This window comes from Rhinolophus sinicus, chromosome 3 (genome assembly GCF_057876585.1).
Source record: "Rhinolophus sinicus isolate RSI-liver-muscle chromosome 3, RSI-T2T, whole genome shotgun sequence".
NCBI classification, from domain to species: domain Eukaryota; kingdom Metazoa; phylum Chordata; class Mammalia; order Chiroptera; family Rhinolophidae; genus Rhinolophus; species Rhinolophus sinicus.
In genome coordinates this window covers 63,637,998-63,659,412 of record NC_142503.1, presented here as the reverse complement: position 1 = coordinate 63,659,412, position 21,415 = coordinate 63,637,998, and the positions used below count along the sequence as shown (strand labels likewise).

Here is a 21,415-nt window from a genome sequence, read left to right as displayed (position 1 = left end):
GAACATAACAATTGTCTTTCTTACGATTATGTCGAATTACATGGAATAACCTGTTTTCTTTTTCGTTATGTTTGAACATTATTGGTTGGACCAGGGAGAGCTGCTTAAGTATCTAGGCAATTAAGTAAAGGGACGAAAATACAAAATCTATATTTTCAGTCATTCTCTGCAGGGGTTACAACATAAGTAAATAAGTAAATAAATCTAAGACTTTTAACCAAAGGCCATAAAAATACATAGATACTTACATGTATTTAATATGTATTTAATATTGCTTTAATTGAAATGCTTCAATTATAGATTGCCTGTTTCCAAGGTGGAGGAGTCTATTGGAAGATATGTAACTGCTCAAAAACCCTTATTGGACAGTGATGACTACAGATTTGAAAAGAAAGGTTTTAGTTAAAAAATAGATTTGTAACAAAATTTTCTAAAGCTAAAATAAGATCTACTTTTCAAGCAGAGGAATATTTTATATCATATATAGTTAATTTTTTCAAGTGTCATGTAGAATGCTGTTGTGACATATTCACCTCAAAATCTGAGTGAGTTACTGATGAAAGAAATGGCTGCTGTAGGTTCATAGAAAATAGCAAATAAGTAGTTTGAGTCTGTTCCACTAGAGGTATGCTCCTGTAGAGCAAGGGTTTTCATTTGGTTGGTTCACTATCCAATCCCCAGTGCTGAACAGTGAAGACACATAGTAGGCGCTCAATAAATGTTGAATGAATGAAAGAAGTCCCCTTACCATTATACTGCAGTAGCCTTTAAAGATAATTTTTCCTGAACTTGTTACACCAATTTGTTCACCAGGTTATTTCATTTCATTGTTTTTATTAATATTGAGAAGATACATATATTTATAAATTGTTGTCAGGCATAAAGAATTATAGTACACTGACATCTGTACACATGGTTAAGTTTTAGGAAAAGCGTGTTATCATTACCTTTGATATCCCTCATGCGCTGTTGTCCAATCCCATTTCTTCAACCCTTCCTCAGAGGTAGCAACCACTATTGTGAATTTTATTGTCGTTCCTTTGCCTTTTTTTATATATATAGTTTTACCAGATATGTGTGTATTCCTAATATATTGCTCAGTTTTGAATGCTTTTGAACTTTATATTAATGGAATCTTGCTGTGCTTTATTTTTCTGTATCTTTTTCTCATTCAAAATCATTACATTCCTGAGATTTATTCATGATGTTGTGTGTAACTATAATTCACTTTTTACTTCTGTATAGTAACCATTATGGATACATTATTTATTTATTTATTTATTTATTTATTTATTTATTTATTCTATAGTTGATGGGTGTTTGGGTTGCTTACAGTTTCTTGATGTTACAAGTACAGCAGGGAACATTCTAGTACATGTCTCTAGTACATTCGAGTACATGTCTAGGACATATTTCTACGATTGGAATTGGTGGTCATAGCTATGCATATTTTTAATTGTACTTGATAATTAAAGTAGGTTTCAAAATAGGTTTACCAGCTTACATTCTTCCTACCAGTACATGAGCATTTCTGAGCTCCATGTCCTTGGTAGCACTTGATACAATATGAAAACAATGAGAAATGCAAGGAAAACTTGATGAAAGCACAATTTGTGAAAGGTTTTAACATTTCTTTTTCAGTAATTGAGCTAATAGGTAAATAGTAATGACCTGTAAAAGGATTGAATAATACAACCAATAAACTCGGTTTATTATATTTTTACATTCTTTGACTGAACATGTTTCCTTTCTATGACTTAGGATATTTATAAAAATTTGGTCATGTAGTTGGCCACAAAGGAAACCTTAAAATCAGGAAAGTGGAGATTTTATAGGACATGTTCTCTGATTTAAAAGCCAATCAAGTAGAAATAAGTAATAATAGAGTATCGAATCTTAATTACTTGGAAATTATAAAACATAATTATGATGTCTCTTGGAGCAAAGAGGAAAGCAAAGGAAGCATTGAAAAGACTCTTCTTTCAAAATCTATGGGACAAAGTGAAAGATATATTTAGAGTACTTTTATTATTAAAGAAGAAAGACTAAAACCAAGGAAATTTTGCACTTATCTTAAATTAATCCTGAGCATGGATTAAAGAAAAAAGAGGAAGAAAAATACATATAAGATTAGAAATATAGATCCAGGAAATTAAAACAATTACATGCAACTCTGTGACAACATAATTGAATATCTTATATAAGAGGATTTCCTAATAAAATATAAATGATCAAAACTGCCCAGGAAGAAGAAAAATGCAATATATAAATAGACATATATGAAATTTAAAAGTTGGTAAATATAGCTTTTAAAAAATATCAATATCAAATAGTTCCATAACTGAGTTGCTAGCATTAAAAAAAAGAAGATAAGGAATTTTATTGTACATAAATTATACCTCTGTTTATAAAACGGAAAGAAAAAATAATTCCAAATAATTGATATTGTTCCAGACACTTCTGAAAGATGCAAGCCTTCTCAATTCATATGCACATAAATTTAATACTAACCTGATAAGTAAACAAAAATAGCGATGACCCAATCTCACTTATGAATATAGTTGAAAAAAGTGTAAATGAAATGTTAGTAATGAAGTTTAGCAAAATATCAAAGGAATAATACACTACATATACACTACATAATACACTACAAATTCCTTTTTTCAGGAATGCTACGATGTTTCCAATATCAGGAAAGTTAATACATAATTTACTATATCAACTAATTGAGGAGGAAAAGTGATCATAACCGTAGATTATGAACTGGGAGTTGGTAAAATTCAATAACCATTCCCAATAGAAATAAACAAAACCAGAATGGGAATGGAAGGAAACTAAATATGATAAAGGTTGTTTAGAATAACATTTGCTATTGGTTTTTAGTAAGCAGTAAAATATTGAAGCCATTTAGTTGAAAACAGGAAGAAGACAGGCTATCTATCCTGCTGTAATCACTATTACTCAGCTTTGTTTTGGAAGTCCTAGTGAATGCAGTTAAATACAGTGATGAAATAATTGGTATAGACATGAAAAAAGAAGCGATAAAATGATGGTTTCCCTCATGATACTGAATTATGTAGAAAATCCAAAAGATTAATGGAAAAACCAAGATTAGCCAGGGTGGTGGGTTTTGAAGGTGGGCACACTGCTAGACATAATATCATGAAGAAGAAGAGTGGCAGAGACTTTCCTTAACAGAAAACGAAGCATACTATAAAGCCACTCTTATCAAATCAGTATTGTAGTGACATAGCAATAAACAAATACATCAGTGGATGAGAATAGAAAGTTCAGAAATAGTTTGTAATATATCTGTGTGTGTGTGTGTGTGTGTGTGTGTGTGTGTAACAAAAGTGGTATTTCGTATCATTAAGAAAACAATAGTTTATTTAATCAGTGGTATTAAGACAACTGGATATTCGGATGGAAGAAAATAACAGCCTATTAAAAATGAAGCATAGATGGATTGAAAATGTTAAAATAATAAATTAATTTTTAAAGAAAGAAAACAGAAGAAAATTTAGGAGACTATACATATAACTTAGGGTCTGGAAAAACTTCCTTAACAGGAAAACCAGAAGCTTTAAAAGAAAAGATACCTTTATTTGACTGTATAAATATTTTAAAATAGACAAAAAAAATGACCTTTCTTCTTTTTTTACATACATTTCCTTTTTTTTTTTTTTTATAATTCATTTCTAATTTACAAAAGTATTGCTTCTTCACTACAGTTTGAGAAGCACCAATTTGGATTGTTTGTCTATCTCCTGTATTTCTGGGAAACTGGAAGATGGACCTAAAAGTTAGATCAAGTTGGAACATTTATGGCAAGGATATGTCATGGATGGTATGTACTTCATACTGCATTATATTAGGAGACATGTAATATGTGTTTGTCCCATAATTCGTGATGCTATCATGACCACTGGATTACCTTGATGACCCTGCCACTGTCAAGATCAAGTCAGCATGTCAGAGGCCAGTAGAAGCCCCTTCAATCTGGTTTCTGGCAATGGATCTCGTTTTCCAAATACTGAGGGCATGACTGATTATCTTAAGCATTAGGGAGGAGAGCAGGTTCTGTAAAAGTTAGGAGAGGTCGTTGTGCTGCGGTGGAGGGTGTTCTTAGGCCGATTAGGGCTAAAGGCATCAGACTGCATGTGCTTAGAGGGGTCCTCTGATGCACATTTCTTTCCCAAGCACTTCCCACAAGTAGACCTCCAGCAGCCAGTTTATGCTGACTGAGGAAAACCATGCAGCTACGATTAAATATAAAGGCTTCAAATTAAAATGGTATTTGAGTTGACCAACACAACTCATCCACACTAAAATAAAACTAGGTAGTCAATCACGTCTTCATGCTATGCAGTTCTTCCCAGATTTGATAAGAGGAAAATAATGATCACCCGAAGTGGGAAGGTACTAGGAGGGAAACAGATGAGGGAAAAAAAGTTTGAGATTCGTAAAGCAGACCAACGAAAGACTTCACAATTTTGCCTGGTGATCCTCATTGGGGTAAGGAAAAGCAATCTGTTCAGAATTCTTTCTGAATTCACTGCTGGTATTTCTTTTCCACTTGGCATCATATGTGAAGCATTTCTTTTAAAGCATGTGCCAACTCTTTTCAAAGGGAGCTTTGTTCTCAGATGATCCATGAATTGAGGTACCACTGCAGAAATTGGGACAAAATTCAATTTATATTGTAGAAATCCGTAGTGTGGTTCATTTTCCAATCCCCTTTCTCTTTTCTTTCTGCCTCAAAACACGCCCTTCTTCTCACTGCCAGAGTGATTTCAGAAGATTCTGTAACAAGTTCTCAGAGGCCCATTGTGCAGTAATAAAGAATTCCGACAGGGGAGCTCCAGGTGCCGCCCTTGCCTGTTTTCCTCAGCGGAAGGCGGCCCTCACCCCTCACTAATGGTTGAGAAGGACAAGCATTGCCCACGCCTGCAAGCTTGCCAAGCACTAGGAACTCAAACAAGAACTCATCATGCCAATCAAACCTGTTGGGTGGATATGCGGGCAGGTGTTGAAGAACTTTTCTGGAAAAAGTATACACAGTCTTGTTGTAAAGGGGATGTGGATGTGGGAAACTGGGAATCAAGTCCCCTATGGTTTGCTTGCTTTTCCAATCACCTAGGCAGTGGACCCAGTGTTTGAGGTTCTTTTGAATTGTGGTTATGGGATGTTTTCAGTTAAAGCACTTTTTTTCTAACTTCTTTTTTTCTTAGTTGAGGGGATCCAGAAAGCAATCGTGGACCTTATAGATGAGTTTAAAGATGAATTCCCTACCATCGTAAGATTATCACAATCTAATCAGGTAATGTGATTTCATAACTCTGAAAAGGATTATAAAACGTATATTGTGTGTGTTTTTAAAAAGATTTTATTGGGGAAGGGGAACAGGGCTTTATTTGGGAACAGTGTGTACTTCCAGGCCTTTTTTCCAAGTCAAGTTGTTGTTCTTTCAATCTTAGTTGTGGAGGGTGCCATTCAGCTTCAAGTTGTTGTCTTTTCAGTCTTAGTTGTGGAGGGCGCAGCTCAGCTCCAGGTCCAGTTGCTGTTGCTAGTTGTAGGGGGTGCAGCCCACCATCCCTTGTGGGAGTCGAGGAATTGAACTGGCAACCTTGTGGTTGAGAGCCTACTGGCCCATGTGGGAATTGAACCAGCAGCCTTAGGAGTTAGGAGCATGGAGCTCTAACCGCCTGAGCCACCGGGCCGGCCCCTATATTGTATTTTTAGCATACCAATTATTTATGCTTGATTTTGAGATCAGTGTCTGAAACTTAGGAAAACATTAATTTCACCTCAGGAAAACAAAATTCAACTCTTATTGGGAGAAATTGGGGACAAGGAAGTACAGATAAATAAATTGAATTTAAAGACAGTTACTGAGTTATTAGATTGGAAATCTAGAACTCTCTCATAGCCATGATTGCAATGTGGTTTACTTAAGATTGGCTTAATGTAAAATGAGAAAAATACGTAGATATACTTTAATTAAAATCTATGGCAATTAAATCTGTGAAAAAACATAACTGACATAAATTACAACAATGGAAAGATAAGTATTGTATGGGTGTATGTTTTAATGTGGAAATAAAATAGTGATATAAATTTAACAAAGTATATATATAAGTATATGTTTTAAATGTTTTTTCTAAAAGGGTTGACACAAAATATTGGGATTGGAAGAAGGGTTAGGTGGAGAGTTTGGAAGAGACATATGGTCAGGAAAAAGCAACATCTTGTTTAGGGGGCACATATAACCTAATTTACTCAAAAGTACACAGCTCTTAATGGAAAAGTGTTGTTTCAGTCATTTTGACCACAGTTGGAATGGAATATGTTGCACGGTACAGCAACAGTGTGTTTATCCAGGTAACAGATTTTTGGCAATGTCAGACATTGAGGAAATAAACAAAAAAGCACTCTGAGTAACATGGTCATCATAAAATCTGTATATTTTATTCCAAAGAAGAGGTATTAGAGCTACCTTTTACTATTTATCCAGACAACCAGGCATCAGACATTTACTAAATACTTACTATTGCCTGAGACTGGGAAAAGGGAATACAGAGAGAAACGTGATAGGATCCCTCCAGTCAATGGGATTAATCTAATGGAGACAGAGTTGTAAACAAGCAATTGCATTGAAATGTGGTAAGACGCATACATACCCAATTCAGAGGAATGAATGACTTTACCTAGAATGGTCAGAGAAGGCTTCCTGGAGAAAGGATGCTTCAATAGAATTTCAAAGGATGAATTGGAGTTTTCAAGGTGAAGAAAGGGATAATATAAGTGGGTAGGAGAAGAAAAGAATATTCCAAAGGAAGCAGTGTCAGGCCAAAAAGTATGCAACAGCTTGTTCCCGGAATGACACGTAGATCTAAATAAATGGCATGGATCTTGAGTCTAGACTTTGGGGGAAGGTGATACTGAAGTGTAGGTATCTGGAGGCAGTCAGTGGTAATATGGCATCCAGATGGTGGTCGTTTAAGCTGAATAGGATAAGGCGTGAAAGCTCCAGAGGGCAACCCAGTTTTATAATTCCGTATTTCAGATTTGGTGTCTAGCTACTTCCCCTCTTTGCATTCCTCTGGTCTTAGTATATAAAGTCTTTTGAAACATTGGAGACTTTTCTTGGCTATGTTCTGGAATATTAAGGAAAGAGATGGACTGGTTACCATGTTTGGTCTAGGATGTAAAATGGTTCAGGCTGGCACAGTAGGGGCAGTAATTATTCAGAGAGTCTCAGGGTGAATCCTAGGAAACCAGAGACAGGCCTCAAAAGCCCTGTTGCCCCTTCCGGTTGGGATTCTCCCACCATTGCCAACATTAGAGAAAGTGGGGTTTTATTTAATCAAAGAAGTTGGAACTTTCTTTGCAACTCTCTTCATTGCTTCTTACCCTCTGCATAGCCTCATTATCACTAATAGCATGCTATCTGGTGAAATAGATTAATATTCTGATCCACAAAGAAAGAACTCTTAACTTCCTATTTCCAACTCATTGAAGTCCTTTATGTACTTATAAGAAATTTACCCCATTCAGAGAAGAATATAAACATAGAAACATAGTCTCTTGTTTTTAAAACATGAACATTGTTATTTTTCCCACCATTTACTGTGGAGAAACCTGAGTAGTTAGGGGATATTGTAACACATTGAAATTATTTGCTCTTCAAAAATAAATTAACCAGAAAACAATGCTAATCCACCATTGTTAACTAGATTATTTTGAAAGGACAGATTATGAATGCTGCAAATTTTATTATTTCCATGATGGTTCCCAAACATACTGAAAGGAATCGTTTTAAGAATACAATTCTTAGAGGGCTTTATTAATTGGGTTGTATTTTGTTGTATTTTAAATCTCTAAATTTTGTGATTAGTATTTTTTTTTTTAATTATTGTTTTAAGCATTTACTTAGGAAAAAGCCATCTTGCTGTCCTGGAGGACAAAAACAAAGTTTTGAAGGGAGTGATGGTGGAATTTTTACAGAGGAATCTACCCAGAGTAATGGTTATTACATAGTTCTTCATGGCTAAAGATTTTGAAGAAAAGAATTTTTTTCTGGGACTGGGGAAAATTAATTTTAGAATCTTGGCTTGAGGTTGTGGCTTCTGAGGTCCTGTACTCTCTGCTCCCTCCCTCTTAACCAGCCCAGAGCCCAATAGCCTCTGTATCTGCTTCCTTTAGTAAAAAGTAAGTGTTTAAGGTTTACAGTTGCCATTGCAAATGATTTCCATATGAGGATATGAGGGCTTAAAATAGTAAATCTTTAAGTTTGAACAAATGAAAAATGCATGCAACAATTGGAGAATTCAAATTTTTTTAATTCAGATGATTTAATTGAATGAGAAAAATTTTGTGGTAAATAGGGTCACTTTTTGTGGGTTTTAATTAGGAAAAGTGAGTATGTGTTTTAGTCTGTAATTACCCTGCACTTAATTGTATACTACAAAATTAGGAATGGTAGACAAAACCTATTAGAATCCATACGAAATTTGGATTTATACAACTGTAGATGTACTTTTCTGAATTCTCTGTTTTGTTTGTTTGTTTGTTTGTTTGTTTTTAACATGTGGAACAAAAACTGCTGGGGATGCACCAGTGATGTCTGGAAATTACTTGTATTGGGGTTTCTAAATATGAGAGTAAGGCTGGAACTAGAATGTTCTGTAATTCAACTATATTTTTGTCTTTGGTAAGTTGTTTCTTGTGGGGCACTGTCATTGTGACAGTTACAGAGCACATTGTGTATTGAAAACTTTCTGGGTGGTTTATAATTTAATATTTGGTATATTTCTCTGATCTTTCTCAATATTAACTTGTTAATTTTTCCGATACTCCTCGTGCATTCATTTTGGCTACATTTATAGAGCTCCTCTTATGTGCCAGACACTATTCTAGGCCCTGGGGCAAAATGCATAAGCCAAATGGATGTAAAACAGTGTCATAGAACTTAGGTCCTAGTCAAGTAGAGAAACAATAAACAAAGAAAATGAATGAATCGTATGTCAATGGTAGTTCTTAAGGAGAAGAAAAAATATAGCAGAGAAGGGATATGGAGTAGGGGTAGGGATAGGGAGAACCATTAATGGTTAAGACCTAAGAGGGCTTAGTGAGAAAGTCATTCTTGAATTAAGGCTTGAAGGAAGTGAGATAGTAAACCTTGATATCCTTGAGGGACCTGAATGGCATAGCAAGTGCAAAGTCCCCGAGATGGGAGTATACCTAACAAGTTCACCAAATAATGAGGAGGGAAAGGGACAGAAAAGGTCAGGGAGGCCAGGAAGATAAAGAGCAAACTTTTAGGGCCTTGTAATTCATTGTACGTATAATACTTGGCTTTTACACTGAGTGCATCGGAAGCCACTGAAGAGGTTGAGCAGAAAAGCAAGATACGATCTGACGATCTGACATACGCTGTGATTGTATCGCGCTGGCTGATTTGCTGAGGACAAGAATGAAAACAGACAAGGGTGGAAGCAGGGAGACCATTTGAGGAGGCTAATTCACTCGTCAGGAGGAGAGATGACGGTGGTATATATAATGGACTGGGTGTTGGTACTGGCACAGTGAGCAGTGGTCGTATTTTGGGAATATTCAGAGAAAGAATTGAATAAGATTTGCTGACAGGCTGGTTTTAAAGATAATAGGATAGTAAAAAGCTGATGTAGTAGAAATTGGAGTTCAGCATTAAAACTGCTGAGGATAGAGAAATGGGCATCGCTCTAGAAAAAAGAAAATAGAAAGGGAAAGCAGGATATATATTTAAAGAATGGGGCTCAAATAGAGAAATCTGTTTGATTTGAGCAGAATTCTTGAACCAATCTGATTAACTGATGCTAAGTTTCTTTTGGTAAATAGTCTTTAAGTACCTTTGTGTGTCTCTGGTAATAGTGATGGTTGGGAGTTGGAATTCCTTTTCTGATATATGTTGATGTGCCCAGATGATGATGATGACAAAAAGAATCACCTAACATTTTGCAACCAATTTGAGGATGGGTAGGCCAGGAGTAAAAAAAAAAAAAAAAAAAAAAAAAAATTGAGGGGAAAGAAATGAACATTTCTTTCATTTAATTTTACATACATGGTTTAATAAGAAAATATATAGCATAGATAATAAACAAAAAGGAAAAGCTGTCAGCTCAAAAAAGGGGGAGATATTTAAAAATATTTTTCTGCTGGAGCTAATTAAAAGGTAACTGCTTGGACTCATTCATCATAAACTGGGGCCTTTTTTTTTTTTTTTTTTTTTTTTTAAAGAAGAATGTCTGAGTCTGCATCTAAAAGAATGTAAGTAGCCTGTCCTCTGTTGTCACTTTCAGTCCCAGAAACATGTAGAACCACCGAACACACACCCCGGTGCCCACATTTGGTTCCTAATACTATTCTTCTTAAAAGAAATAATGGTCTTCTTGGGAACAATTTCATTTCATGTTTTGTGGCAGAGAAAATAAAGGTGGTCAGAAATATTTTATTGCCAGAAGTAATAATTCTTTCAGAGGTATCTAGGAAAGTATCAGAAAAGGAAAGCATTTAAAAAACCATGAAGGAATGGATAGTCGTCAAATTGTAACCATTTGAGCATTAAAGGAAACAAAGATGATAATAATTAGGAACAGATTAAGTCTGTTGGAAAAAGCCATGAATTCATGATGAGACTAAAATGAGAAAGATAACACAAAAGATACCAAAGCATTATTATCAGGCACTCTTGAATTTTTAAAAAACGTTGTTATAATCAGTGCCAAGTTTTGCTCAACACAAATTATGTGAACCCCACAGGAGAGTTTTGATGAACAGATTATCAATTACAAATAAACTTATTTTTCTGCAGAGATAAAAATTTAGAAAGACAATTTTGTAAAAGAGGGGAAACTCGAATGGGTCAATCTAATATAGTGTTTTGGGAGAATTAATCAAGATTGGCAACTAGAAATACACGTGTAAAATCAGTGACTCCAGGCCAACGTGTACAGATCACCAAGATTTTGTAAAGAAACTTACAAAATAAGGAGAGGGAAACTGCACAAAGTTAATGTTTTGCAACTGCACACATGAAGAGTCCCTAAAACACTGAATGGCTTCGTACAGAAGGTTTCAGGAAAGGTGGAGCAGCACATATCTCATTCCTGTTTGCCCTGGAAACACGGCCTTCACCTTGTGATTATAAATGATAATGAAAGCATTATAATTATAATGAAAGCATAGTAAATTGGGATCAGAAGTGAAAGCAAACTTATTCTAGCTGCTCCACGTGGAGGAGGAGCTGGGAGGAAGTGTCAGCACAGGGTGGGGGGAGGGAAACTTCTTCCTCTACTCCTGAGCTCTTACCGCTGGGCTAATAAAATTGGCACCAGACCAGATTAACAGGAGAAAAACCAATTGAATGGGTGCACACAGATCATCATAAATGATACTCAGAGAAATGGCCAAAGCAGGCAGCTTTTTATACCTTTTAGACAAAGAAACAATACATTTGTGAAGAATTAACAAGCTAAAAACTTAGACTTGGGTGAGGATTCTAAGCAAAGTTTTAGCTTGGGTAGTAAATTAGTAGAAAAAGAACAAGGTTTGTTGATACACACTTCTCAGCCCTGAATTCCCTAACTGGTGACAAGGTCGTCTCTCTCGTTAGACAGCAGGTGCAGGGAGAGCACCTTTCACATAGGAAGGAGATTTGCTTCTGCTTTCCGGGGGATGAAGAGAGAGGTCAGAGTTCTTGCACGGGCAATTTCTTAAGTAACTTTAATTCAAAATAGTCAGTGTGCCATGGTGGGATATTTTGGGGTGGCCTGCCCTGGGCCCTGACAGTAGCAAAGCATAAGGTCACAAGAGAAACTGCATTTGTATGTGCAGGAGCTTTGGGTACTGCAGACAATGTGGTTTCGCTCCCTGGTATGCTCACCACCAAGGTAGGAATAGTATTAAGTGATTACCCCTCGGGTTGTTTTGCTTGCTCTGCCTGCCGTGTAACTGCTTGTAAGGATTGCTCGGATCTCAAGTAGCTTGGCCTTCCAGCCAGTGTAGCAGCTCACAGTCGAGATTGCATTCTCTACTGTTAGCGTGGACTAGGACGGTGAGAACCAGGGGGGCTGATGGGACTTGCCCAGTAAAGTTAACAGATGAAACCACAGCAGGACACCAGATGCCGCAGAAATGCATCCTCATTGACAGGCTAGAATAGCTTTTGTTTATCTCCAGTGCCAAACACTGAACATTAAGAGAAGTACTGAACTTTGGTGACAAAAATAACAATAATACAATTATTTCTTTAGGATAAAAGTTGAGGCATTCTAAATAAATATACAGCATGTTAGCTCTTCGACACATATATGATATCTATTGTAGACCAAAAAAATCCATCTAGAAGATGTTTTATACTTTAATATTTTGGCATAATGAGTAGATATTCAAAGTTGCTTCTCCTAAAAAGCCAGAAAAGCTCATAACATTACTTAAATGAATAATGGAAACTATACTTGTCTGTTGCCTGGAATGCAGTCTAACCACATTGTAAGTAATTTCCCTGTGGTTCACTTTCTGGTAGAGCAGAGGAAGAATTGCACTGTATGTGTTTGGGTAATGCCACAGTTTTTTTTCTATCACAGTGCTCATAGAAGTTTTGAAGTTTTTAGAAGTAAAAGTTTCCTAAGCTTGTTGATTAGTATATAGGGTACTTGTTTTATTTTTCTTTAAATTGTACAGTGCATCATGTATGTATGCTATATTTTATCATTTAAAAATTATAAAGTAAACTGGGAAAGTATTTGTAAGTTTAGAATGAGAATTATTGGTTGAATAATTCAGTTATTGAATAATATTTGGATAAGAATTATTTTTGAAATAGTTCTTTAAAAAATCAACGCAAAAAGTAAATAAACCCAAAGAGGAAAATGAAAAATTTGTATCTTTAGGTAGTAACTCAATTCTGGATGTTTATTCTAAGGAAAAAATATATATTTACATGAAAATTTAAGTTGTATAAAGGATGGGATATAATTATGGGACACAGCATACTCACACATAGGAGCATGCAGTGTATACAGTTATGTGGTACCAGTCTCTGCCTGAAGTAGATTTTAATAATGCACTGGAGAATCACACAGCAGTCACTTTTCAAGGGCTTATTTTCCAGAAAAGAGAACCCGTGCAAAAAACATCCAAAATCAGAATGGCTGTCGCTTTAGCCAAGATCAACCGAGGAACATTGATTCAAGGGTTAAACAGTATATCCACATCCTCCAAATCCGTGGCCAAACTTCTCCAGCCTCAGCTTGTTCGTCGACTTCTAGAGTTAAGGGACATAGCTCATCGTCTGCTGAGGGAAGTGAATGCACCGACGCAACCCCTCTATAACATGCAGGTAAGTCCGTGTAGCATTTACACAGGATGTGGACCCTTTTTGTAGAAACTGTTTTGAAATTATTCGATTTAAAAAATGAAAAATGTAGGACATTTGGTTGTTCTACATGTACGAGTAAAACAAGAATAGCTGAATAAGAGAAATGAATTGTTGGGCCTCCACTATAGTATATTTGTTGGTTTAAACAAATCTGAAAAAGGAAGTCATGTAGACTTTTCTACCTTGTTATTTGATTGAGCTGGAGGCAACTGTCAATTTCAAATGGTTCAACCTAAATATAAGCATACAAATTACCAGTTATGTCAAACCTAAAATCCTACAGTGAAGCTCGAAAATGATTGTTTTGTTCCCTTTTCCCCATAACCTATGTTTTCCAAGATAATCCTTGATTGACATAACATACTGAGTATATTTAACTCACTTTGTAAGTATGAGCTCACTGTAACAGACCCATCAGCATCCAGGTATATTTCACATTACATGTTCTACATCGTTTCATTGAGCCTCTGTTAAAGGACAACAGCTGTGAAAACGGTTTCAGGACCAATTTTTTTCCTAAATTTTATGTCACAGAACTCTGTTTTTTTTCAATCTGGACATTATTCAAAACATTCTAAATGTTACAAAAGATTAGGAATCTTTCAAGTCTGGAATCTGAACCCTAGAATGACTCCGTTTTAACTATTTTGTTGAAGGGAGAGAAAACCTGGCTCAGACTGAGTTAAGCCATAAAGGAGATGTATTTGTTCATGTAGTTGAACAATACAGAATTGTTAAGGTTGCGGGCAGAACTGGATACAGGTACTCAAGTGATGCCTTCAGGATCCTGTTTCTCTCTTTCTCTCCATCTCCTGGCTCTGCTTTCTCTGTGTTGACTCCATTCTCAGACTGACTTTTCTCTCCTGGTCACAAGATGGATTGCAGCTCTTCCAGGGCTTCATCCATCCGAAAAGAGAGTCCTTGACCCAGCATTCCTGGCCAGGTCCTGAGATTCCCTCTTAGAGAATGGCTTACCTCTACACCAGGGAAATGGGATACACTGATTGGCCTAGTACTCAATTACCTGCTTTATCCCTAGAGTAGAGGCTGGAGCCCCATCCAGACCACACGACCTGAGAATGGGGAAAAGATGAATCCTAACAAAAATCTGGGTTATTTTGAGAAGATGAGGAAATGGATGAAATATGGCTAAAATCAACAAAATATTCATTACACAGGAATCTCTCTCTAACCAAAGATTTTGACATTTCCAGAAATCATCAGCTATTTCAACAATGAACTGCCTGAGACAGCATTTATAAAAGGCACTCTTATAATATCTGATGTTTGAGAAAGTAAAAAGTGGTTTTTGTTTGTTAACCACTGGATTCTCTCAGCACAAAAAGCCTTATTCCTGTATCTTCAGATCAGGGGTGTCCAAATTGCCGCCTGCAGGCCAACTGCGGTCCGCAATCCAGTGTTAATTGGCCCGCAGCAAATTCCAAAAATATATTTAGTTTACTTAAATAAACCAGGTGAGGCAATACGTACTTTACCTCGAGTGAGTGGCCCGGCTGTTTGTGTATTTTACTGCATATGGCCCTTGGTGAAAAACATTGAAAAAAGTTTTGACACCCCTGCTTTAGATCATCAAAAAATACCCATAGCTGAACCATATTATCTTAAATTCCCACCGAAATATCTTCTGAATCTAATGTTTTTCCTTGATGGTTCTTTCCCTGTATTGGTTTTACAGAGGATTGACATAAGAAGTATCCTTTAAGACTATTTCTGTATTTAATATGAAATCATGTTTAACACTGTTCATGATATTATTTACAGTCTTCCAGTTTTGCTCCTCTTTGCTAAGTCAGAACTGTGAAGGTTCTGAGATTTTACGCTATTTACAAGCTAATAAGTTAGCCAACCACAGCTTTACATACACACACACACACACACACACACACACACATATGCACGCGCGCACACACGACACAAGACCCTTCAGGCGGACACACAGATTGTTTACTCACACCAAAGCGGCAAACCAAAGCGGTCAGTATCTTTCCTACACCTCAGTTCCCATAGGGCAGTATGATGACAGCCAGATGTCACTTGTGCATGTTCCTAGTAAGTTGCATGACAGAAGAGGAACCCTGAAATTGGGAGATTCAGCTTTTTATAGGGATGCTGGCTTGTCAGCCGAGCCTCCGGGGGGTGGGCAGGGGTGGAGAGAATCAAATGTCTCTCTGGAGGGTAAGGATAGGGCTTTATTTTTTAGTGCCCGGTGACATCTATTTTCGGAGGTACATCTCTATGTCTCTCTAGAGGGAAATACTTAAAGCTGTTTGCTATTCAACTGTGTCATTTGCTCAGAACGCCCCATCTGTACAGGAATGAGAGACATCCATGGAGAATTGTCTTCCAATACTCATGAAAATTCAGTGGCAGAAAAATTTATTTCCAGTTTTTGTGTTTCTTTTTATCCAATAATGAGAACAAAAAACACAATCTGTTTGCCTTTTTGCCTTGACCACCACTGAGTTTGACAGGTAAATTTAGAGCTTGGTTGTGATAACCTATTCCAGGAACTCGAGATGAGAGAAACAGGTTGAAGGATTAAATGACTCGTCTAAGGTCCGTGCTACTGTGACTGTCTCTTCTGACATCAGTTCAAGATCAACACCTATGAAATCTCTTCTCCTGTGCTCTTGTTCTAATTATCTTAGGACATAGCTTTACTTTATAAAATTCTTATCAATAAAGTTCTTCAAAATATATGTAAGGTAGTTTATCAGAAGTCTCACCCAAATTTACACTGGTAGGAATATTTTGCAATATTGCCTCCAGATATCTCCTTTATAAAAAGAAATATAATTAACCATGCTCCAATCCTGTCCCGTTTTCTTTCTCTACCAAAGGTAATCATTATCCTAAAGCTGACGTGAGCATTTACATGCATATTTATATTTTCAGTACATTTGTATGCATCTATCATTCTATGTATATTTACAATTTATACAAAAGGTATACTGTACTTATCCTTCTGAAACTTTTTTCACCAAACATTTTATATATATATATATATATATATATATATATATATATATATATATAGCTATGACTTATTATTTTAACTTCTTCGTGGTATTCTATTTTAAGAAAAAATAATCCACAGTTTATCTCTTACTGGACAGATGGACAATTCGGTTTCCAATTTTTTTGTATTACAAACAGTGCTTCAGTACTTCTGTGGTCCATTCTTTTAAATGACTCCTTATCCATATGTATGAGACACTCTTAAGGTATTCTCCTAAAAGAGGAATTGCGGGGTCATGAGGGATTTTATTATCTGTAGTCAAAATGCTGTTCAGAATGGGTACACTTGGAAATCACTGTGATTGGTAAATCTGAGGATAATTTCTTCAATTCTGGAAAATTTTAAGCCATTATTTCTTCAAATATTACCTCTTTCTCATTTTCTCTAATCTCTTCTTCTGGAATGCCTATTAAACATACTTAGGACCTTCTCATTTTATTCTTTGTGTTTACTTTCCTCATATTTTCATTTTCTTTATCCCTTTTTGATGCATGTTGAATACTTTCCGCTGAGCTATCTTGCAGTTAACCCGTTCTCTCCAGCTGTATCTAATATGCTCCTTTAGTGTTTTATATTTCAAACATTATTTGTATCATTTCCAGAAATTCTATTTGGTGTCCCCCCCCACACCCTAATTTCTACTTTTTTCTCTTCAAAGTATCTTTTATAGATTATGTCTTTTAAAAAAATTTCTTTAATTATGTTAAAGATACGTATTTGTGGCCTTTTAAAATATTATTCTTTGAGCTATTTGGGGGATGCTAATCTTTCTGATGATTGTGAGCTATGTCGTGTCTCACTCATAGTAGATCATTTCCTTTGGAGTTCTTTTCTTTTTTCTTTGGAGGATTTTGCTAGTGCTCTAGGGTAGCAGTCGCTGGTGGAGACCAGCTTCCTTACCTGCCGGGACTGGTGGGTGCAGTCATTCTGTCACACTTTCACGGAGACTATCCACAGGCCCTAATCCTCGCCTCAGGTGCATCTAAGTCTCATCTCCAATCTCTTTATCAACACTCAAGCTGCCAGCCGTTATTCCACTTAACATGCTTACAGCTCTGGCTTTTAGTTTCCTGTGGTTCTGGCTCAGGGGAATTTCTCTCTCTCTCTCTCTCTCTCTCTCTCTCTCTCTCTCTCTCTCCCCCCCCCCCCCCCCCCCCCGTCTCTCTGTCTCTCTTTCTCCCAACTCAGTTTTGTATTAACCTTTTGGAGTATGATTTTATATAGAATTTGTAGGTTTTTCTGTGTGAGGGGTTCTCCACTAGATTAGTCTGCCATGTTGCTGGCACCAGATGTCCTTCCGCTTTACTTCTGAATATCTTTTAGAAATTTTAATATAAAATGGTTGAATATTCTTTTTGGAAGTAACTAAAGTATAGTTCTACTTTTTTATTCAGTCAGCAAATATTTATTGAAAACCCAATGTGCACAATCACATCGGGTACGTACTTTAGGTCCTAGGGATTCAGAGGTCGCGCCTTGCCTTTTGAACTATGGGGAGGACAGGCAAGGAAGCAATGCTAGTAAAGTGTAACAAATGCATGATCAGAGTGTGCAGTGTACTATGGAAGCGTCACCAAGGGGCGTGTAATTCCAAAGAGTAGTCGGTGTATGCTTCCTAGAAGGTGATACCTGATCCGCACCTTGAAGGAGGAGACATGAGCCAGGTAAAGAAGTAGGAGAGTCATTCTAGGAAGAGACCGGTGTATATATTAAGATGCTGAGGTGAAAGAAAGCATGCGTTAGGAAATGTAAGTAGTTCCCCATAGCTGGGGTGAGACAAGTGGGAACAGTGCCAGGAAGGAGTGAGGATGCAGCTTTACTTGGGTAGTATTTATTAACTAGGGCAGAGAATCAGAATTGCCACTGAGAGGAAACTAAGTTGTATAGCAAGGAAGACAACAAGACATCTCCAATCTGAAAGTCTCAGGGGTGACTGAAATAGAAGGAAGAATAGCGAAGACAATGGCCTGGAGAGTCAAAGAAACAACAGAATAACGTGTGAGGTGTGGTGGAGGTCAAGGATTGGTCTGTGAACGGAGCTTATCACGGTCCCGAGTGTGCTGAGAGGGAAGAGGCATAGCACAGAGGAGCTGGACCAGCCCTGGTACACTGCTGGGCTGCCTCCCCAAAGAGGCAGAGTTCAGCTTAGCCAGAGTGGATGGATTCCAACATGAATTCCTTCAAGGATTGTCAGGCTGCCTATGTCAAGGTGGAACTTTGTGGTGTACAGAAGTAAAAGGAGTGAAATCTGGAATTACTGTGCAAGAGGATATGCTTTGTAGGTGCATGGAGGACATCGCTGTATGTAGGTGAGTAAGCGGTCTAGTTAACCTAATCTGTAGGTATGTGTCAAAGATCCTGTTCATGTCCTGTCTCATTGCTGAGAAGAGGATGATTTACCTGGGCACTTTGAATGGTTCTACCCCAACTCTATGGGATATGGTGCAGCTGGGATCGCCAGTCAGGCAGGTGACCTCCCTCAAGAACACAGAATAGAGGAGTGTTTTCATTAGGACTGACTCTGACTAGCATAGTGTTTTAGCCCTTTGATGGGGTCTGAGATGGAGCTCAGTTAATGGTCTCCTGGAGCTAATTAGAGAGTGGACACTGTCACAGGAGCTCCCTTGACAATCTGCCCAGGCCTTTGCGGTTGGGTGATCAGTTCTAGAGCATGTCCTACGTACCTTAATATAGTCAAAGATATTATGCTAATATGAACTACCAAAGACCCCAATGACACAGGTGCCCTGAAGACATTTTGATAGCTGGCTGTGACATGCGCACAGGGAGTTGGGGTTAGGAGTTTGCAGCTGGCCATCTTGTTAAAACAGACTTACTTTGCCCTTAGCTCTATGGGTGCTGAGTCAGGTGGCTCCTGAAAGCCTTCCAGGTTCTGCAGAGATGACATTACAGTGACAGATCTGCTAGTTCTACAGGGGGCCTCAGGAATGGAAAACTCCATCGAGACTATCCTGGTGGCTACCCACATTCCCAGCACCAGTACTTACAGAATGACACATCTGCTCAGCCTTGTAAGCTGCCTGGCTGGGGGAAGCTTGCAGTTGCTCTAAGTTGCAGTGACCTAGATAATCGGCTTGAATGCTGACTTCAGCCAGACACGACAGCTCCCAGACATGGTTGTTGACTTTGGCAGGTCAGTGCAGGGCCACAGGACCCGGCGTTCTTCCTGTGATAGAATCTTTCTTACAGTGGCATTAGACATGACTGTTTCTACTTTGTACCCGCACTGGGGAGTGGTACGGGCAAGACAGGGGCAAAAGGGAAGAAAAGCCTGTCTCTAAAATGCCTGTGCCATAGGTAGGTGGGTACCAGTGACTTGTGCTTCCTTTTTCCAGATGAAAGTTAGAGGCTTTTCTAAGTAAAGTTTCCTCCTCACCCCAACAATCCCAGGTAGACTCAAGTTGAGGGTTCAAACTAGAAACCTCACAAATCTCAGGGACTCCTGTAGGTCCTTGGTAGAGCCTGCCAGAAGGCTCTCTGGGTGGTATAATTTAAGACCTGGGAACACAGGACAATTCCTAGAAAGCAGGACCACTGGAATCTTGAAGAGGTAATGCTCCAATTTGGCCAAGAGGTTGGGACACTTGAGGTTTTACACGACCACCTGATGAAGAGCTTCTTCAAGAACAATGTTCCACGGGCTGTTCCTACCGGGATAAACAAAGTCCAATCACTTCCGTGACTGCGGGTTGCTCGGAGTCGCTCCTGTGCCCGTGAGGATTGTGGGCTGCTACGCAAAGACATGTTCTTCTTTCTGGACCTATCTATTAACATCAGTCAGTGCTTCCTGCAACACTTATTTGTGAATCACTGACTTAATTCTCCCCATTACTCCCCTGGTGTCCCGTGTTGAAGTGGTTTTGGACAGCAAAAACTACGTTGGGTCTGGTAGTTCTCCAACCTGTAGGTCATCTATAACTGGATCTTTATTTTCTAAACTGCTTATAGTTTGCTGTTTTTGTGATTTATCTCATAAGTGAAAATAAGATGAACACAGACAGTTCTTTTATGAGATGAGGCAGTCTGAATTATGTGGGAGAAATTTAGTTAGAGATTCAAATGTTGAATTACTGTTGAAATATCCATATATCTTATGTGTTAATATCACCAAATTAAAAAAAAAAGAACTATATGGGCATAATATGAATACCAAGATACTTTTAACTTAAATATGCAAATAATATAACAATATAACAAAAAGGTTAAGATACTATTTTTGAACTAGGCCAAAACAATATAAATAAAGCCTCCCATTTACCAAATTTCTCCTGTTTATCTCAGTGTTTACCCTACACTATTCCTGCTCATAGCCAGCCAAAATTGAAATGAGGTAGTTTATAATACGAAAAACACGTATTGGAAGTGAGTCTTAAAATTGAAAAAAGGCTACTTGCCAGCAGCCACATGAATTTTGGAGGAAATGTATTTTCCACGGGGATGGTTTGTCACAGGAATAGCAAGTATTTATTAAAAGCATTAACATGGTGAAGAAGTGACCCTTAGGCAATATACAGCAGATTCATCATTCAGAAGTGTAACATACATCAAATACATAACTTATTTAGAAACTAATCAGTTTTAATTACTTTTTAGGTGAAGAGCAAAAATCTGAAAAAGATGCAGTGAAACAGAAACAGAGTAATTTCTTACGCATGCAGACCCCACTTCTATTTTTATTGTGTGTGGTCTACCAATTATTGAATATGGACCTCCCACTTACTTCATATATTCACAAACTCATAATCATTTCCTCTGGTAGGAAATGATTTGTTGGAGTGTATCTGCTTTCCTTCCTTATGTCTGCGTCTGCTCCTACTACTACAGCCAACACCTCCTCGCAGCCTAGTAGTGGGATTCAAAGGCACGGTCTCATTTTAATTCTTCTAGCAAGAGGGAAACAGCAACAGCTGCTGCATTTCCTGGAAACTCTTTCC

The 21,415-nt window shown here is 37.5% G+C and overlaps 1 protein-coding gene across 9 annotated transcripts in view; it reads left to right on the top strand.

The window, feature by feature from the left end:
• Window positions 1–21,415, top strand: part of SPATA9 (spermatogenesis associated 9) — a 57,573-nt gene that overhangs the window by 27,513 nt on the left and 8,645 nt on the right. For 6 of the 9 annotated variants that reach the window (XM_088796638.1, XM_074328689.2, XM_019727893.3 and 3 more), the window contains 3 exons: window positions 3,732–3,847; window positions 5,232–5,320; window positions 13,154–13,381. In XM_088796638.1, the coding sequence (XP_088652764.1) occupies window positions 3,841–3,847; window positions 5,232–5,320; window positions 13,154–13,381 (324 nt within the window). In that variant the 5' untranslated portion in view covers window positions 3,732–3,840. Of the gene's footprint in view, window positions 1–3,731; window positions 3,848–3,896; window positions 5,052–5,231; window positions 5,321–8,620; window positions 8,714–13,153; window positions 13,382–21,415 lie in introns of those variants that run through there. The other 3 variants (XM_074328690.2, XM_088796641.1, XM_019727897.3) reach the window with 2 other exon arrangements.